Here is a 22156-nt window from a genome sequence, read left to right on the forward strand (position 1 = left end):
TCACCACCACCCCTGCACTCAATCTGGCAATTAAAAGCTTTTAAACTATAACCCATCACCCAGGATAATGCATATGTATCTGCTTTTGCAGCCTTCCCTCTGGATCAGTCGAGTGCCAGTCCCCCGGCTCCCCACACTAACGGGCAGTATCACCCACTTTGGGAAACACTGTTCTAACGTACTGAATGATATATGTAAGGAGTTAGTTCCCTCTGGAATATGAGATTACTAATGATTGTGAATTATGTTTTTTGCCTTGTCTCCCTAATGCCTAACCTAGAACCTGGCACATGGCAAGCATTCAATTATGTTGTCTCTCAGTACTTATTTCAGCTGAGACACTCTGATTAAATCATAATTACCAAGTGTGAATGGCACAGTTGAAAAACTGTTACTAATTAAATAATATTCAAAACACTCCATGGCAAACATAATGACTACCTCCAAAACAGAAGCTTGGTATATAAATTTTTCTTTTCATTTTATTGAACTTGACAACTGTTTTATACCTTATGTCATAGATATTAGTCAAATCATTGTTTTCCACCTTCACCGCAGTTTCCAGAAGTTTAAGCTAGCTTGGATTGCATCCAGCAACTGCCACATTTCCTTTAGTAAGTCCCTCACCACTCACAAAGATATTTCTTATAACATTAAAAATAGGAAAAAATAATTACAAGGGAAAATTGTGATAAGTAATTTATGATTTATTCTTCATGAATTATAGTAAATATAGAATTAAATCGCTTATATGAAAATATGTCTAATAGGGAATAAAATATGCTACAGAATAGAAATATAAGTAATTATGTATAAATTAACACATAAAAACATCTGGGAAGATTCATGCCAAATTTATAAAATAAAAAGTAAAAGTTCTATAATTCCAGCTCCAAGGAAAGAACTTTTACTTTTTATAAGTTTAGATATAATACTTTAGATATTATTTACTTAAAAGCTTTAAAATTAAAGGTGCTTTCTCTTTAGATAAAATACAATAAAATAAAAAACAAAAGGTACAATAGTTAATCTGTATAGTTCTGCTGTATTTAAAATCACAATGTATTATTTCTTTAAACATATATATAGTACATCTACAATACTACAAAGTGACTAATTCACTTCTTGCATTAAGTTATATAAAGACTTCAACATATTTACAAAATATTGAAGTCTAATTTGTGCTCCTTTTTCAAATACACAGAAAATTTACTGGATTTTGTTCATTAAAAGGCATGAAAGACAGCATGGCCCCTGTTAATTTTTCTTTACTTAAGAATCATGTCTTTGAATGTTTCATGATAATAATCCATTTTGATCCCAAAGAGCTCTTTAACGGAAATTAAGTTTTAGCAACAAAAGACCTCAGGAGTGTAATCCTTTATTATATCTTTGAAGGAAGTGAGATGTAAGATTTTGTGAAAATCAGAAGCATTATTTTCTAAAATGAAAGTGTCAAATTTCATTAAATATAAGAAAAAGCAATAAAAATCTCAGCTAAAATAATTAGAAATCAAAATGAATAATTTATAACTCGGTCGTACTGCTTAACCAAATGCCTTTATACTATTTAAAAATAGAAATAAAAAATAGTCAACATGCCAGTAAATTTAAATTCCTAAAAGCCCTTCATATTGAAAATAGTCCAACAAAGGCATATTGGGTCGTGGGGAAAAGAACATCTAAATAGATTGCAACTGGAGTATAAAATCATTAAGAAACCTATACTGTACTAGTATAACGGGAACCAGTGGGGAGCACTAAGCCCCCTTTGTGAGGGCAGGAGCCCTCTTTGTTCCTAGGAGAGGTATAGCTTCAGAGAAGCCTGGAATGAGGAAAATGGAAGGGAAACAAAGTTTGCACGCATCCATTTTAAAGAGATTCAAAAACTGGGTTGTGCGATCACAACCTCCACTTACTAACCACACACTACTGCAGATCTTAGTTTTCATTAGAAAGCTCTTGGTAATAACTCACAGTCTTAACTGTCCCTCTAAAACATCTGTACAAATGTAAATGCCAACAGTCACATTCATGATCAGTGAGAAGACAGCTGAACTCACTCAGGAGTTTGGTTTCGCTTGGCAGCTTGCTTCCCTTTAGCCCAGCGGTTCTCCACCTTCTTGACCCTGTAACACAGTTCCTCATGCAGTGGGGACCCCCAACCATAACATTATTTTCGTTGCTACTTCATCACTGTCATTTTGCTACTGTTATGAATTGGGTGACCCCTGTGAAGGGGTTGTTTGACCCCTAAAGGGGTCGCGACCCACAGGTTGATAACTGCTGCTTTAAATGAATGCAGGTTTTGAAAAACTAATGCTTTAAGCATACAAACTTGAAAAACCAAAACCAAACTCCCTGCCATCGAAGTGGTTCCACCTCAGAGTAACCTAATGGGCCAGCACAGAAATTGCTCTCACCATTTTGGAGGCTGTAAATCGTCACGGGAGTTGACTGGATCATCTTTGTACAGCAGAGTGACTAGGAGATTCGAACAGCTGGTCTTTTGATTAGCAGTCCAAAGCTTAACCCACTGCACCAGCAGGGATCCTATACAAACTTCAGAGGCCTAGCATGTAAGTGAACTTGGCAATAAAATCTAGTATTTTGAAGTTAAGATGTTATTTTAAATGTATGTCCCTAAGGAGGAACTGAAGAAAGTGAGATATAAGATTGTAACATGTTATTTTAATTTCATAGATGAACTCATAGTGGCTGCAGGAGATTACAAATATTCTTCAAAATGATATTTGAACTTCTGTAGTTCAAAAATGTAAGACACCATTATTTAATTGGCCCAAATAGTAGGATTTGTCTTGTTGGACCAAAGTGTAGGATTTGTCTCCTGATAAACAGCTGCACTTCTAACCACGGCAATAAAATAGAAGCAAAAGCATCTCTGTCAAATTCTGATGAATCCCACAAAGAAAATGTCATCTTTAGTTTCTTGGCTGGCATTTATGGTAATAATTGGTTTCAGCTATGATTTTAACCTTTAAATTCCTTCCAATCGCATGCCTGAAATCTTTAAAGAGGGTAAAGCACTTGAGTCCTTACCTGGTCAATCAATCCCATGAAATGCTACAGACAGTTAAAATTCTGGATAATTTCTTAATTTTGTTATTTTTTACAGTGTGTATGACTTTAAACTTTCCAGAGCTAATTAAATAGAATAGGATGTCATTTTAAATATAAATCTTCTTAAAGAACATTTTATCACTAATAAATGATCAGTCAAGCATCTTTGAAAGAAATGATAATTTCTACTAGTATTTCCTCTAATATAAGCATGTGATATATAAGTGAACATATGAATGACTCATTTATAGTCAATTTAAAATACAAATATGTATGTATTCCAAAGATTAGTAATATACAATAGCCATTAATTTCTTAAATAGAAATTTAGAAATAACCATGTTATCCAATCCCATTGTCCTGAGTAGTATTATCTGTAAGTTCCGTGTGGCCACTCTCACAAATGACAAACCCAGTACAGAAGTAGAAAGTGCAGTTAGAAGGATAGCTGGGTGTCAGACTTGCTAAAAAGGTGGGAGGGTGGAGGCACGGAAGATCTCTGCCTCATCAGAATTAGCCAAGAGCAGCTCATTCTGTTGATCTTGATTACCCTGTCCCCTTGTGAGTTAGAGGAAGTCAAATGCATTGCCTGGGACGTTTTTACTCGGGCTCAGAGTCCACTGATCACATAAAAAGTATCACCAAACAGTTTCTGTATGACATCTCATTGAATCTTCAAAACAAATACTGTAATTAGAAAAGTGAACTTCATTGGAGTTTTATTACTAGACCCAAGGCACAAAATTTATTATTAGATGCAAAGCTGGGAATGCAACATCAAATTCACTTGCCTAACTGGATAGCAAGTTCCTTAAATGGAGGATCACAGTTCTTAACATCTTTGTACCCAACACACATCCTACAATAACACTTAGCATAACTCAGTCTCAAGACTGATTATTGATAACCAAGCCATACATATTTCAGAGTCAAATAGACAGAAAGAAGCTTATATATCAAAACATAGCATACCAAGTATTTCTGCTCATTATTATAGGTTAGTGTAGCCACAAAGGGATATAGAGGAGGATCTTCAGAAAGTGTGTGAGAAAATAGCATTGGAGATTGGAATTAATTTGAAGCCCCCTTGTATTACAAGATATGGGCTAAGTCCACTTCAAAAGTATCAATTTAACATAGTGAGTAAATTCTGCCTAAATTTTAGATCTTTGACTTTAGTTTACTTGTAAAAAAATTATCATTCTGGGATCACTTCTATGTCTTTAAGTTTTTTATCTTCTCTATTCTAATTCTCTTGTATATAATCAATAAAGACTAGGTTCTAAAGAGGTATCTGGTTAGATTAGAGGCAGATGTCAGTTGTAATTTCCTCTGTAGTTTAGCAGATAGTATTCTAACAGGTAGTGCCCTTTTTCTTGTTAGCGATATCAAGTGCTCCCATAGAAATTATGGTACTAAAATTCTGAAAAATTTTTTAAAATACAGGCAAAATTAATTTCTTACTTAGAAGGAAAAACACAGATGGTATTGTCCTTCTATTTATCATTTAGGCATTTCCTATATTTGATCCATTGAATGATTTTCCAAACCAGTTAGCATTCCTTTTAAATCATATAGTAAAAATAACTTCTGGGAGTCTCAGGTAAATAAAAATTCCTTGTATATTACTTTACAGTAAAATTTACCCAATGGTTTAAATATTTACATGTTAAACATTTACTGACCTCCCAAACAGAAGGTAGACATTCTCAGAAGCATGATTCTCACACATACAGCTAGAATACTTCAGATTTCCCCAACTACTTTGGTGAGTAAACTGAGATTTTAAAGTTTATCTTTGTATTTTCCAAGATAACAAGTTAAAAATACTCAATATGAAGCATAACGGTTCTCCAAATAGTGAGCAAATGTAATGAAAATTGTCATTTTGAAGCTACTAAATAAAAAGCAACATGATTGAGATATAACTTTCACTTACCATACATACTCGAGTATAAGCCAACCTGAATATCAGCTGAGGCACCTAATTTTACCACAAAAACTGCATTAAAAGTGTGCTGGAAAAACTCGGCATATACTTGAGTACATATGTATTACACCAGGTCCACGTAATATTTTCAACATGAAATTAGGTACTACTCATTTCTCTGTACTAGCTATATTATAATAAGCAATTGTTAAGTTCACAGTCACTGCTCTACATAAATTCTAATCCCCCCAGATCAGAGCAGTCAAGAATCAATTCAAGTCTAATGTCTTCCAAAAACCTTCATTAACAGCAATGATCTCACTAGCTTTCTACTGAAGTTATATTGAACTAGAAGTACTGATTTTGTATTTAACATACTCTACATAATAGTTATGTAAATACTCAATATACATGCTAGTATCTTCAGTTAACTATGATGCAAGCTCATTAAAATTAAAGGAAACTCGTTGCCATCGAGTCAATTCTGATTTGTGGCAACCCTATAGGACTACAATTCTTTACAGGAATAGAAAGCTTCATCTTTCTCCTGCAGAGGAACTGGTGGTTTTGAACTGCTAACCTGGTGGTTAGCAACCCAATGCATAACCACTATGTTACCAGGTTCTTACAGGTAGGGGAAGTACCTTGCATTTCCTTTTATATCATCTAACAATCTCTTTTGGATAATAAGGGTATGAAAAAATTAAAGTCCTTTTTGTCTTCCTTCCTTTTTATTACTTGTAATAGGGGAGACAGTAAAATGAGAAAAAGAATAATAAGCCAAAAGAAAGCTTTAAAATTATAAGGGCAAGGGGAAGATCTTAAAAGAAGTAGGAGGAAAAAGCTAAAGTAATGCACATAACAATTAGATTATTAAATATTATACAAAATTAGAAAGGAAAAGCATGTGATGAAATAATACCTTTAAGGTGCTAATAGAAAATAACTGCCAATAATGAATTCAATGGCAAGTGAAATGTATTTACAGAATACAAGGGTCTTTAAAACAATCATGGAAAAATTCCAGTATCTTTTGATTCCATTTAGACCAACAAGAAGAAAATTCTGCTATCACAAAACTCTCAGTAAGAAAAATTCAGACCAGAAAGTGACAGAATATGAAAGCACTGAATGAAATTTAAAAATAAGCAGCAAAGTATGTAGATAAACACAATTAACTATTGACCTTAAATACTAGTAATTAACTGGTGCAAAAACTAAAATAAAATAAAACTGTAATAAATGAATGAATTGCTATGCATTGAATTGTTTATTCCCAAAAGATATGTCAAAAGTCCAACCTTTGGCACCTATGAACATGATCTTGTTTGAAAATAGGATTTTTGAAAATGCTATCAGAAGAAATGGAATCATATTGTAATAGGGTCGATTTAATCCAATCTGAGTGGGATCCTTACTGAGAAGAGCCAGAGAAAGCTACACAGAAGTATAACAAGACAGAGGCAAAGATTGAAGTGGTGCATATTTAAGGCAAGAAATGCAATGTATCACTGGGAACTAGGAGATAAATGGAAGAGATTCTCCATCAGAGTCCTCAGAAGAAATCACTGTGGTAAACACCTTGATTTGAAACAAAATGCTGTTCTTACATCCTCCCAACTGTGGAATACAAAGCTACAATGATCCTAGGCTCTATGACATAGACTCTGCTGTAACCTAATCCTTTTTACTTCCCTCAAGGTTCCAACCTCAGCATTCAAGTTTTCTTTAGTTGTTTGCTTAATATTTAATTCCACTCTCCATGAATGATGTCTCTGTGTCAGTTTTTATTGTTATATTTATTATTTTAAGCTAAGGCCATGAAGGATCTAAATCTAAAATTCTCAATAATTAGGCAACTTCTCAAATGAAATAGTATATGTAAATTTTATACTATTTTCCCTTATATTTTGGGTCTTCAGTCCTATTTTTTTTAACTAAATAACATTCTATTGGCTAAATATAAAGCTAAGTAAAAATATTGCTACAAAATCAGACACTTTTACTCAGCTTTTGTTTTTATGTCAAAATTTGAAGCTGCTATTCCTCTATACTGTATATCCCTCCATCCATCTAACCCTTTCTCAAAGAATTCTGTATTCATCAATTTACACCACATAAAAATGACAATTCTGGTATCCTTGAGGGATTTAAATCATGGCTCTTGGACTATTCTTTTGAGTTTGAGGAACAAAATTAATTTTGAGGTGGCAAGATAAGGACCGTTGTTTTATGCAGAAAAGGATGTCCGTAAATTTGATGCAAGCCTCAATGATTTAGGAGAATGTTCAATTGACTTTTGCTAAAAATTTGGTATTAACCTTAATCTCAAAACCTTTTTTTTTTTTTTAAATTCTGGCAAGACAGTAAAAGCATCCTTTGTTTTCATATCTACCTACAAATCTACCTCACCACTAGTCTGCCAGTTTGTCTGCGGTGGCTTTTCTGTTGCTGTGATGCTGGAAGCTGTGTCACTGGTATGTCAAATGCCAGCAGGGTCACCCAGAGTGAATAGGTTTCAGCAAGCTTCCAAAGTAAGGACTGGCAATGAAGAAGGACTCAAGTCCCCACTTCAGCGGAAGAAGCCACTGAAAACCTTATTCTTAGCTTCGAAACATTGTCAAGATACTGAAAGCCTAAGGAATGGAAGCAGAACATCGGCAGAGACAGTGCTGGAGGGTGGGCTGCTCAGGTCAGAGGGCACTCAAAGAGTGACAGAGGAGGAACGGCTTTCTCAGAGCGGAACCGAGCACGATGCAAAGAGGAGACTCAGTCGTACATACTTTGGATATGTTGTCAAGAGAGATTAGTCCCTGGAGAAGGACATGCTTGGTAGAGGGGCAGGGAAAAAGAGGAAGGCTCTCAAGGAGATGGACAGACACAGCGGCTTCAACAGTGGGCTCACGCAGAAGAGCAATTGTAAGGATGGCACAGGACCCAGCAGTGTTTTGTTCTATTGTGCAAACATACGATCAGTATGGGTTGGAATGGATTCGATGGCACCCAATCACCACAACAACAATAAATGCACCAAGACCAACCAAGCTCACCGCCATGGGCTTGGCAGAACCACTCTGTGGCCTTCCAAGACTGTGAGTCTTTACTGGAGCACAGGCATCACCTTTCTCCCTCTGAGCTACTGCTAGGTTCAAACTGCACATCAGAACCTACTGCCGCCACCAGGGTGCCCTAATGAATCTGAGTTGAGTGTCATTACTGAGAGAACTTATCTGCAGGCATCCACTGATTGCAGAGAAATGTTTAAATACATCTTATTTGGAATAAACCCATGTGTCTCAACTGGAATTCTAGTAGCAACACTTTTTTACTTACTCTCGTATAAATCTCAACTGTGTTAGTAGAAATCAACACATTTAACATAAACAAAAAAGCAAACTGGAGTCATTAACCCAAAGTATCCAAGTTTTAATGCCAAGTTCTAACTGCTTTTTATAATGTTCATAGCACCTTCCTTTCCTTGAGTAATTTCCTCCTAACTCTCTCTGATTCCATGTATGGTTGGAAAATCAAGAAGCATGAGTGGACCCATGCCCTGGTATGGCAAATAAGAACTCTACACTCTACAACAGATAATATATTTGGCTACAAAGTTAATGAGACACCTAAATCAATGTAAGCATATATATATATATATATATATATATATAATGATGCTTATAGTCATTAAATCAATGTAAGCACATATATATATATACGATGCTTATAGTCATCATTAAAGGTTTCCCCATAAAAAAGAAACCCTGGTGACATAGTGAGGTACCCACTGGGGTGCTAATGCAAAGTCAACATTACAAACCCACCAGCCTCTCTGTGGGAGAAGAATGTATCCTACAGGGTCGGTATGGTCAGAATTGGCTCCATGGCAGTGGGTCATTGACAGACAGAGAAAGCATACGTGGCAGTCAAGAAATGAAGAGAACTGGAGAAGGACAAGATGGAGCTGGGGGTAAAAGGTAACACAGAAAGTAGTCAGGTGAAGGGAGAATGAGATAGAGGGCTGGATTGATATCATTTAACCCTGTATCTCTATTTAAGCACATAGGCACCTCTACTTCCGAACATTCCAATTAGAAAAGCCATTAAACTGTTTCTTTGCTAAAGCTAGCTTTGACTTTGATTCTGTAACTTCAACCTCAGTGAATCCTGACTCATACTTAAGTCTATCTAAAACTTTCCAATTGTTCTCTCTCCAAAAAAAAAGCACAAAACTCATTTAATGACAGTAAGTGCATTTTTTTACACATCATTTCAGAATTTTAAAATTCTATGTCTTTTTAATCAAATCACAGAAGCAATTTAAGAAGACAGGACAAAATTATATAATATGACATTCAGACAGGAAGAGGACATAAAAGCATTTTATCTAGAGTTTCTTAGGACTGTTAGTAACAGCATGTGATTATGATCTCAGTAAAAAAGATAGGCAACAATTTTTTAAAATAGCACTCTCCCTAATACATAAAAGATCCTACATGGTATAAAAGATTCAAGTCAACAGAAGCATCGACTAAACGGTGGCACTCTCTTAACAGTTATATTCTCTCCTGAGGTCTCTTTTAATTCTCAAGATTCTGATATATGGCAGGATAATCATCCAAAATGATATAGCACTAGTTTACATATTGGATTGATGTTGCTATCATATGTAACATTGCATTAGGATGTATTATTTTCACATTGTTCTGAGCCATTATGGAAGTAAAAAATAGCACCACAATGAGAAATGACTATAAATTTCAAGTGATTAATATAAAAAATAAGTGATAACACCAAACCCTGACAAGGATGCAGAAAAACTAAGCACACATATACTGCAGATGGGAATGGAAAACTGGTGCACTCTAGAAAATGGTGTGGTCGTTTCTTAAGTTAAACATTCAAATGCCATACATCTCAAATTTAAAATGCTGTACATCAATGTCTGTAGAGATTTCATTCATAATACTAAAAACTATACACAACTCAGACATCTTTCAATGGGTGGATGCTTAAATAAGTTGTAATCATCCATGTCATGTGTGGTAAAGAGAGTAGTCTCACCGTCCTCCAAAGCTCTCTATATGTCTTAGTCCCCAGAAACAGTGAAGATGCTATCTTAAATGACCAGAATAGGCAAATCCATACAGACAGGAAGTGATTAGTTATTGTCAGGTGCTTAGCCAAAGGGTGAATGGAGACTGACTGGTACTGTAAATGGGGCGTCTTTTGGAGGTGATGAAATGTTCGGGAATTAAATAGTTGAACAACTTGTATATATACTAAACACCTTGTATATATGAACAACTTATATATATATATAGTAAAATCTCCCTATGGGTTGTAACCAGGGATTAGATTAATGCTTATTATGATCATAAACAACCTAACTGTGCATTTTAAAAGGGTGAACTTCATACCATACGAATTTTATTTCAAAAATCTATTTTTAAGGTATCCAAAAGTTGAAGTTTAGGAGAGTGACTGTGTGTAGTGATATAACACTGATTTTAAATCCCCACTGGTTTCTTTTTCCACTTAATTCTTTTGCTCTAACTGTAAAAGAAGACTTGTGGGGTTAAAAATTATTCTTATGGCCCCATGGTCCAAGCATCATCATCCCTCTGGCAAACTCCTTGGACCATAGGCAGCATCAGGGACATAAACAAGATACAGGAAAATCTCCCATCATTTCTTACCGAAAGGAACTGAATGTATCATACTTCCTACCTCATTAACTAGTCTTAATAGAAGGCTTGAACTTTAGAAATATTGCTGCTGATATTCTCTACAACTACTTGATGATCCAGAGGAAACGTTAGATTTCATTTGCTAAACTGAGGAAATCAAGAAGCAAACAAACAAAAAAAGTATGTGTGGGGGGATGAGTTACATAGTTGCAATCACGCATGCTCTCAATGCTGGTGGTGTTAGGTGTCATTCAGTCTGCTCCACTCATACTGACACACACAAAATATTTTTAGTGAATAAACATATGCATATATGCATGCTTAAATGTAAATTCCCCTACTGTAGTACTTTAGTCAGCAACTGCATATATCTCTGGACTATAATGGTCAACTGCTAATTTCTAAAACAAATATTCTAATACAAACTATTCATTAAACATAACCAGACATCAAAAAGACCCGCTCTATAAAATGTTCATCTTACCTCATCTAAGTCCTGGATATACACTGGCTTTTCCTCAATGCCAACTGGCATTGGTTGACTGTAGGGGATTTTGACTTCTTCATAGATCTTATTATTATCTCTTTGGATTCCTTCTGGTAAGATCATCTAGAAGGATAACAAATTAAAATACACTCGTAACTAAAAAAACAAAACCACTGCTCTGATAAAGGCTCTTTGAAATGAAAGCAAGATACAGAACAATACTGAATTTGATACCATAACAGTGGTAAGTTAAATAAGTAATTTAAGGAAAGCTATGAGTTGGCTGCTGCTAACCACAAAGTGAGCAGCTCAAACACTTGTTACGGTTTCTGATGGGAGAAAGATGAATTTTTCTGCTCCTGTGAAAACTTACACTCCAGAAACTCATAGGAGCAGTTCTACTCAGTCCTATAGGGTCACAATGACTTGATGGTAGTAAGTTTGTTTTACTGACCCTAAACTAAACAAAGACGCCCAACACAAAAAAGTATTCATGTATTAGGTGTCTAATATAACCCTAAAACCAACCAGTTCCCATCAAGTCAGTTCTGACTCACAGCAAGCCCACAGAACAGAGTAGACCTGCCCTATAGCGTTTCCTACTAGGTTGTAATATTAATGGAAGAACAATGCCACATCTTTCTCCAGCAGGGCCATTGGTGGATGTAAACTGCCAACCATTTGGTTAGCAAAAGAGTGCTTAACCAATGTGCCACCAGGGATCTTTCTGCATATAGCACACGAGTCAAATGTATTTCTGAAGACAAACGTATTCAGGTAAGTTGTAAAAAATGTGTAACCACAGTGTAAATCTTAATCAAAACAGTGATTCAAATACTAACCCTCAAAAATACTAGTAAAAAAAATAATAAAAATGAGATGTAGTTTCTATTCTAAGTTTATATATACTCCATTATTTCATTTTCATCAATAATATTAAGTACAATTACCGTTTACACTCGTGTATAAGCTGAGTTTTTCAGCACATTTTTAATGCAGTTTTTGTGGTAAAATTAGGTGCCTCAGCTGATACTTAGGTTGGCTTATACTAGAGTATATACGGTAAGCAAATTATAATAAACTTGAACAAGCAGTACAATGGAAATAAGGGAAATCTGTGTTAGTTTGTCAGAACAGATGTATTGTCCCAAAGGGGTGGTTTATCAATGGCTTACCTTTGCACCAGCAATGAAAGCTGAGGTCTTCATGGCTTCGACCTGGGAATCATAAACATGGGGAAAACGCATTTTCTCATTGCCCATCTCTTTCTGCCTGCTCAACACTGGAAAGCTTCTGGCACTCAGAAGCGCCTGTTCTCTATGAAGATACAAATAATGGGCAAGTTTCATTTTCTATCTTGAAAAGGAAAGCATACAGCAAGATCACTATCATCATTATTTCAGGTAGACTGACATTCCAAAAGAAAAGGGAAGACTAGCAATCTTGAAGTTTTGAGACAACCAAAGAGTCATGTGTCACATTTTAGATGCTAATTTAGATGGCACAATTCAATTAAGTTTGACTTAATGTTCTTGATAATTGCCTTTTCCACAATTCAAAGCCATTTTAAATGAGTTTTGATGTCTTTATTCCATTTCCCTTCTTTCTATTTTAAATAACATGGCAAAAAGGTATCCATTAAGAAACAAGGGTCGCAATACATTTCGCTAAGCTTCATAAAGCTTAACCCAGTGGAGTGTGCACAGTATCTAAATATAGCTTACCTTTATATTCTAAATCTCTCACCCATGTGGATGCAACCAAGAATATTCTAATTAGGCAGATCACTGCTTTCTTATCCCAGAAAATTAGGTTTACATACAACAAAATTCTACTCTTGTAAGAAAACGTGACTAGAAGTAGAATCATCAAGGTTGCTAAAACTAAGCTAAAAAATGATAATGATATATAAAAATAGAAATTACAGTACAAGCATTTTTCAGCATTTGGCATTTATTACCTTTGTAAACGCAATTCCTTAGGATCAAAGCACATTGGTCCTTCTCCAGAAACTTCTCCATCATCTCCAGCCTTCTTTTCTCGTCTGGCAATTCTTTTTTCCTCACGGCGATACTGTTTCATTAACTGCTTTTCTTGTTCAGACTGAATAGTGACTTGACAACCATAATTAGGTTTAGCATTTTCTCCTAAAATTTTTTTGCAATTTTCTGCAGAGCAAATTTAAGAAACCACGTTTTACAAATCTCATACTTGGTTTAATGTTTATGAAAACCATTTTTTTCTCCACACCAAACTATAAAATAGCATAATCCAACAATTCATTGTTTAAATGCTATATTTAGTTACATGTTTTAAGGAGGGTTTTTCTTTTTGTCACATGTTTACAACAGCTTTTCCCAAAGTGGACAATACTGCCCGCCCCCCCCCCCGGGGGGGGACTCTGGAATGATTCCATGCTCTCTGCCACGGAGTCAATGCTGACTCAGCTGCCCCCGTGGGCTCCCGAGATAGCAGCTGTTGCTGCCAAGAGAAAGCTCAGCCAGAGACCTGCTGGTGGATTTGAACTACCAACTATGGGATCCAGCCCAACTACGCATAACTACTACACCACCAGAGCTCCTAAAATGATTCCAGAGGACGGCAAAAGCAGATACCTATGACTTTATATTGGATTATGGGATAAGTAGAAAAGTTGTTGATTGCCAGGTGTGGTAGTTACACAATTTCATGTCAACTTGATACATAAGAATGAAAGGGTAGAGTCCAGCCTGTCAGTCAGGTCACAGCCTCTTTCTCTCTAGAGGCGGGACACCTTCTCTCTCTGCTTCATCTTCCTGTGGAGGAGCCACGTGGAGACTCCCTCTAGTGCTGAGATGCTTCTGCTACCATGAACCTGTGATCTTCCTGCATTCAGCAACATTGTGAGTATTTGCATGAGTCTCAAGAGGAATTTACAGACTAGTTATTGGACATATGGGCTAGTATCAGACTTGTGGACTTGATCTGGACCAGGCTGGGATGTTTTCTCAATATACAATTGCTCTTTGGTATAAAGCTCTCTCTTCCACATATATGAGTGTCACTGAATTTGTTTCTCTAGTCAACACAGCTCAGCACACCAGGGGGGCACTGAGTAGTTTTTTTCTAAAGAGGAGATGGTGGGCTCATGCCCTTCAGTGGACAGTATGACCCACTTTGAGGAAAAGTGTCTAAATGACATTCCCTGTTATTTTAAGACAACCGTCTCACATTTCTTCTTTTGCAGACTAGAGTTTAATTTTATTAGCATTAAAAACCCTCATGTTAAGATAGGTGGGATAAACAATCCCGAGGAGAAAACAAAGGGACCGACAGCGTCGGGGGGACATGGGAGAGGGGGAGGCAGAGGAAAGAAAGGGGGGAGCCAGCAAACCCAGAGACAAGGGAAGAACAAGGGATCTAAAATCAATGGCAAGGAGGTCATATGATGCCTGGAAGGATTTGAACAAGGACAATATGGCCAAGAGGAATTACTGTATATACTCAGTATAAGCCAAGTCGAATGTCAGCCAAGGTGTTTAATTTTACCACAAAAACTGCAAAAAAAAAATGTGCTGAAAAACTCGGCTTATACATGAGTATATACTATAATAAAACCCGAACGAAGGTTGAACATGATAATGGAGCAAGAGGAAAGTACAAGGAAATAGAGGAAAGAACTAGGGGGCAAAGAATATTTACAAAGGTCTAAATACAGGCATGTACATATGTAAATATATTTATATATAACTATAGGGAAATAGATCTACGCACATATATTTATATGCTAAGTATTACGGTAGCAGACGGACATTGGGCCTCTACTCAAGTACTCTCTCAACACAAGAACACTTTGTTCCAATAATCCGGCATTCTGTGATGTTCACCTTCCCAACATATCGCTGAAGACAAAATGGGTGCATAAGCAAATGTGGTGAAGAAAGCTGATGGTGCCTGGCTATTAAAAGATATAGTGTCAGGGGTCTTAAAGCCTTGAAGATAAACAAGCTGCCATCTAGCTGAGACGCAACAAAGCCCACATGGAAGCAGCACACCAGCCTTTGTGATCATGAGGTGTCAGAGGGATCAGGTATCAAAGTCCCAGAACAAAAAATCATACTGAGGTAAACGAGGGGGAGGGCGGAGTGGAGACCCAAACCCCTTCTGTAGACAACTGGACATCCCCTCACAGAAATGTCAGAACAAAGAGACAAGCCAGTCAGGATGCAGTACAGCACCAACAAAACATAACTTTCCTCTAGTTCTTTAATGCTTCCTCTCCCCCTCCCGCACCACTGTCATGACCCCAATTCTACCTTACAAATCTGGCTACACCAGAGCAGGTACACTGGTACAGATAAAAGCTCACACCACAGGGAATCCAGGACAGATAAACTCCTCAGTACCCATAATGAGAATAGAAACACCAGGAGGGGCACGTGAAGGGGAAGAGGTGGGGGAAAGGGGGAACTGATCACAATAATCAACATATAACCCATACCCCCAAGGGGACAAACAATAGAAAAGTTGGTGAAGGGAAACAGCAGTCAGTGTAAGACATGAAAAAATAGTGATTTATTAATTATCAAGGGTTCATGAGGGAGAGTGGGAGAGAGGGAATGAGGAGCTGATACCAAGAGCTCAAGTAGAAAGAATATGTTTTGAAAGTGATGATGGCAACGTATGTACAATTGTACTTGACAGAATGGATGGATGGATGGATGGATGGTGATAAGAGCTGTAAGAGCCCCCAGTAAAAGGATTTTTTAAAAAAAATTCTAGTGTTAAAAACAAGGTGTCCAAGAGATGTCGGGCTAAGGGCTGAACTGCTAACCACAAGTTGGTGGTTCAAACTCACCAGCCATTCCCCACAGGAGAGAGATCAGGCTATCTCCTCCCATGAAGACGTATAGCTTTTGAAATTTTATATAGGATCACTGTGAATAGGATCAACATGATGACAAAGGAGGTATATAAAACATGACATGCAAACACTTAATTTTATGATTTTGAAATAATGCGTTTATATAACTTTGATAAATAATCATTCAATGTGAGTTAGCATTTGCTGTTAACATATTAAATAAGTAAATTTAACTTTTCACATAATGCTCTTATGATTAAGATAGCACTTCCAATAAGCATTGGGCTGCTAATAACAAGCCTGGCAGTTCAAACCCAGCAGCTGATGCAGTCAGAAAAATGAAGCCATCACTCCCATAATGACTTACACAGCTGTGGAAACCTTAAATAGAGTCCTGATGGCAGTGAATAGGTGGGGTGTTATTGTCGGGTGCCACTGAGTCAATTTTCAACTTACAATGACCCCTGTGACAGTACAGGATTGTCCTAAAGGGTTTGCTAGCCTGTAATCTTTATGAGGAAAGATTGCCAGATCTTTCTCCTAAGGAACCACTGTGTGGGTTTGAACTGCCAATCTTTCAGTTACCAAACACTTAACCATTGTGCCACTAGGGCTCCTTATTTCCACATTAGATACCATATTTTCCTATTAAATATATCTTACTCTTTTCGAATGATTATGTTACTATTTATGTATGCATGAAATAAAATGTATTAGCAAGAGCTGAGGACATACTTACATGACAACTAAGGCAAATAGAGAAAAAGTACAACCTACCTTTTAATGGAAATACAATTTGGAAAATGGCAAACACTACTAATGGGAGCCCTGTGTCTCAAAACCAGGGCTTCAAATTGGCTCACACTGTTTTCAGTCATGGCCAACAATAACAAAGGCAGAATACCCATGGCATAGCAAACAAGTCTGCGTGGCAGAATTTGACATGAGTAGGAAATAGGCAAAGGTGACTTACTCAAAGATGGCAGCAGACACTTTGAATGTGTGTGTGGTTACACTATTAGGTAAGCATGGGCTGCTAACCATAGGGTCAGAATATACTAGAATTATATAAGACTAAGCCTAATAGGTAACTTTGAAAACTCAAGTTATAAAGTAACAAATGCTTAAATATATGGTTCTATTCTAGAATAGACTTATTAAAACTCTTAGATAAAAGCAACATGGATAAAAATCTAGCATGAGACAAAAGAATATAATACATTTTAAGACAGGTTGATTGGTAATTAGAATTGTTAGATAACACTAACTCATCATCTATAACTAAAGAAATACGTGATATGATTCATCTTGAACTTGAAAAAATTACAAATCACCCACAGCCGATTCCAACTCATCACAACCTCACATAAGGTTTGACTCGGACTCATACTGACCTTACATAGGGTTTCCAAGGCTGTAAATCTTTTTAAAAGCAAACAGTCTTATCTTTTCCCATAGACTGGCTAGTGGGTTTAAATTGTTGAATCTGTGGGGTTTGCGGTTGAACACGCTCTTTGAGTGCCAGTGCACTGCCATCAACTAAATTTCAACACACAGTGACCCTGTGTACAGGTCCTGAGGCTGTAAGTCCTTATGGGAGCCAACAGCTTCATTTTTTTCGTGAGGTGTGGCTAGTGGGCTTGGATCACTGACCCTATGGTTAGCAGCCCATGCTTACCTGATAGTGTAACCAAAGCTCATTAAATATAAATTAGTAGTATTAAAAGTTTGAAACTATATATTTCTATATTAAACTGTTACAGAATTAATGAAACAAAGCACCAAATTCTTAGAATTTACCACACTGCAGGCAATGTCTTCAGACACATTCCTTTTTGTCTGGCAAATACACATTTAAATGTTCCTAAATCATGTTGGCTTGTCAGTGTGTCTAGTAATCCTCAATGTATGGGAGCCCAAACATGCACACAAAAATCAAGAGACTGTCAGAAAAACCAAGTTCCCAGATTCAATATTCCCAAGTTTCTAAAACTCTCAAAGCAATTTGCCTTCTGAGAACATATATCAGAAATAAAAGTGTTTGATTTTTTAAAAATCCTTAAGAAAGTTTAGAATTAAATTCAGGCTCTTTTCATCATTTAATTTTACTGTCATAAACAAAAATATAAGGCAAAGGTGACATAACCTCACACAGGTGAAGCATAGAAACTGAATATTTACAAGAAGGTTGTCTAATCGTCTATTCAAGTGCACGTTTTTAAAATCCCAACTATTTGTAAGGTTGGGAAGAAACATTTGTACAAAATTAAGAAACTCCACTTTCTTTTTATTTTCTTTTTTTTTTCCATTTTCAAGCTTAATATATAAAACCCAAAGTGGGCATCAGTTGCAACACTAAATGAAGTATTTTTTTATATTTTGGGCTTCCTAGCTATCTCTTCTTAATTCTTGACTAAAGTATATTCTTCCCGGTAACCTTGGAAGTTAAAATCTCCCAAGAACTTGTCTAATAAATACTCTAGTATCTTATTAAGTTCAATGTGGTACCAGGGACAAAGTCACTGTATTTCTTCTCTTTACCAGGTTCTCCTATATTCCACATAATTATAAGACAGAATGTCATAGTTTTTTCTACCAAATAGAATGATATAGCTCACAGCAGACTAACATTAATAAACTCAAACTTACTGCCATCAAGTATATTCCAACTCACAGAGACCCTATAGGAAGGGGTCAATCTGCACATACGGATTTCCAAGACTGCAACTCTTTGCAGGCATAGCAAGCCTTGTCTTTCTCCTGATAATCAGCTGAGGGTTTCCAACTACTGAAGCCGTGGTTGGCATCCTAATGTGTAAGCACTAGATGAAATGTAAAACTCCTATTTCAAAGGCATCAGAGGGTACTGAAGCCAGAGGGCAGAAGAGAATGATATTTTAGAAAAGGGGGCAAGCAGAGAGGTGAATTGGTGATCTGCAGCCACCTTCTCTGCATAAATTTGATAAGTTAAGAATTGCCTACAGTAAAGGGCACTTGCTGTCACTGTAGCTTAGAACTGGAGTGATAAAAATTGGGAGTTTGTGGATGGTTCAGAAACATGGTTGCAATTCTCATTAAGACATCTGTTAAATTACAAAATTGTCCAGGGCAGCAAGTTAAAACAGTATTTAAAAAGGGGTGGACAAGGTGTGAAAAATAGAAGAAAGTTTCTAACGGTTTCACAGAGCACAAAAGGTAACAATTAAAAGGAGGGGTGCCTGGTGAAAGGCCTGGGATTCCGTTGAAGGCCCTAAAAGATTGTTGCCTAAGAAGACGAATAAGCCACAAGTCCATTGAGCCTTTTCAAACATGCAACCTAGTGTCCACATAGCATGATCTGTAAATGGATTACAGTGGTCAGCGCACACTCTGACTCTCTAAAGAAAGAAAACATCATTTGGAGCCACTATAATTTTAAAATGTCTGGTACTCATTTAAAAAGTATTAGGCATATCAGAGAAAAAACGTTATATAAAAACCAAAAAGATGAAAAAATATAGCTAGCAGGTCATCCAAATATCTTAGCATATAAGACCTTTAAATATAACTATAACTAATATGTTCAATTTTCCAAAACTAATGAAAACTATCAACTAAAAAATTCAAGGATAAAGGATAAACACACACACAGTCATAAGATCAATTTGCTGCCTACTTACTTTTCTACCCTCTGAAGCTCATGACCATTGAATCAATTCTGACTCAAAGTGACCTAATAGGGAGGGAAGAATTGTCCTGACTGTATTCCAAGACTGTAAATCCTTATGGGGGTAAAAAACCTCAACTTTCTCTTGTGGAGCAGCTGGTAGTTTTGAACTGCTGACCTTATGGTTAACAGTATGACACACACCATAACCACTACACCACCAGGGTTCCTGCATTTACTACTTCCAAAAAAACTCACTGCCCCTGAGTTAATTAGGACAGGGTAGAACTGCCCTGTGAGTTTCTAGATTATAACTATTTATGGGAGTAGAATGCCTCGTCTTTCTTCCAGCATTTGCTACACTTGTATGCATTCATTCCTTCCACCTAGTGAAAGTTGCCCCTTTACCCAATTTCTCATACAGACATTCCTATCTTTTCATCCACTTTAACAATTTTGTTACTCCTTGTCCCAGTCATGCCCCATATAGCTTCCTTGATGAAAGAAATCTTTCTTTTTCTATGTTAACAGACTGGAAACTTTTAAGTTGACTACTATGACACTTGAGGGGTGCTACTCCACCCTGCTTCCTACATATATGCCCTCTCTATCAATCTAGCTTGCCGTTACCTTATCCCTAGGTACACACACACATACACACACACACACCCCTAGATATATTATAGTCAAGCTGCAAAAAATAGGGCCAAGAAATAATATGACGAGTCAGAAGAAAAGAAGCCCCATACTTTCTTCAAGAGTGACAAAAATAGCAAGATTAGTAACTTATTTCTCAAATAATAATATTCAAGGCAGATGACCATGGAATGATAGGTTTTTTGAATAACTGGTAGTTAAAAGATATATATCATATAGTTCCATAGTACAATCACATAAGCAGTATTATACAATTGCTACCATAATCAGTTTCCCAACATTCTTTTCCTTCCTGGACTCCATCATCTCCCTTTACACCCCAAATCCCAACCTCAACCAGTATAACTCCCCACCCCATGCACACACCCCTCAAACCCTTATTTTACTTTCTGTCCCTATAGGTTCAGCAATCCTGAGTTTCAAATACCGAAAAACAGAAAGCATATAACACAAATTCATGAGAGCGACCTTCAATGACCTAACACAGCTGAGATAAACCCTAAAATCTTTCTTTTCCTATGTTAATGCACTAGAAACTTTTAAGCTGACTACTATGACACTTGAGGGGTGCTACTCCACCCTGCTTCCTACATATATGACCTCTCTATCAATCTAGCTTGCCGTTACCTTATCCCTAAGGTGTACACACACACACACACACACACACACACACACGAACACACACACACATATACCTAGATACATTATAGTCAAGTTGCAAAAAATCGGGCCAAGAAATAATATGACAAAATTTGAAAGTGCTATAACTTCCTGTCACTGATCAGCAAAAAAAAATGTAACTGTGTGTGTGTGTGTGTGTGTGTGTGTGTGTGTGCGCAGAAAGGGAAAAGAAAGAGAACATTAATGGATGCTGACTCTATGAAAGTCTCCCTTCCTGCACACAGCAAAGCAATTGGGAAAGATATATGAGATGGCTTCAAAATATTCATGGAATTTTTTCATAAACATTTTGGAGCCCCCTTATCTGTGTGTGCAAAGCACGAACATACTTGTCCACAGCTTGGCATTACTGCTTGCTTGACCCATAGTAAACACTGATATTGAGTCGATGCTGACTCATAGCAATCCCCTGTGGGGTTCTGACACTGTGACTGTTTATGAAAGTAGAAAGTGCAGTGTTTCTCCTGAAGAGCTCCAGGTTGTTCTGAACAGTGGTGCTTGCAGGTAACAGCCCAACCTGTAGCCACTATACCACCAGGGCTCCTACTCTGAAACAGTTACATTAAAAAAAAAAAGTGTACTCTAAGCGGTCTTATCTTTAAAAACTGAAAATTGCCATGCCATATCCAAACAAACACAAAAATCACTATCAGAGCTCTTTGCAATTTAGGTTATGAATATTTATGTTATAATTAGTCATATACAAGACATTTAAATGGGTGTTACCGGTACATTACATAATAGACAAAAGGATACATAAGGTTAAACCTTTTAAGAAGATTCACTAATACAGTTTTCCTTTTATTAGAATCACACTGTATTCATTCTTACCTTGAAGAGCTTGCAGTTTATGATCATTAGAAGAGTTAAGAAATCTATCCACAATCATAATTCTGTTCTGAAGGAGCTTTTCAATCAGTTCAAGTCCTTCTGGTCCCAGCAGTTCAAATAGCTTATGAGGAAAAACAAACAAGAGTTACTTCAAAATTAACTTTTCTTGATTGATTAATACTCTATTCAGCTGAAGTATAAAGTCAAATAAAATACCAAAAAAGGTCAAGGAAAGGTACCTTAAAAAAGAAAGAAAACCTTATATTGCTAAGGAGATTCAAAGGTCATCTAAAATTACAAATTTAAGGTAAAA

General features: G+C 36.6%; 1 protein-coding gene across 1 annotated transcript in view; it reads right to left on the reverse strand.

Moving 5' to 3' along the window:
- The window catches only part of ASCC3 (activating signal cointegrator 1 complex subunit 3), a 365946-nt gene that overhangs the window by 285339 nt on the left and 58451 nt on the right, over window positions 1–22156 (reverse strand). The window contains exons 5-8 of the mRNA XM_045294314.1: window positions 21844–21964; window positions 13146–13353; window positions 12361–12502; window positions 11183–11308 (exon numbers count right to left, since the gene is read on the reverse strand). Of these exons, the coding sequence (XP_045150249.1) occupies window positions 11183–11308; window positions 12361–12502; window positions 13146–13353; window positions 21844–21964 (597 nt within the window). The remainder of the gene's footprint in view (window positions 1–11182; window positions 11309–12360; window positions 12503–13145; window positions 13354–21843; window positions 21965–22156) is intronic.

This window comes from Echinops telfairi, unplaced genomic scaffold (genome assembly GCF_000313985.2).
Source record: "Echinops telfairi isolate 266 unplaced genomic scaffold, ASM31398v2 ScPeMD7_3533;HRSCAF=4204_0, whole genome shotgun sequence".
NCBI lineage: Eukaryota > Metazoa > Chordata > Mammalia > Afrosoricida > Tenrecidae > Echinops > Echinops telfairi.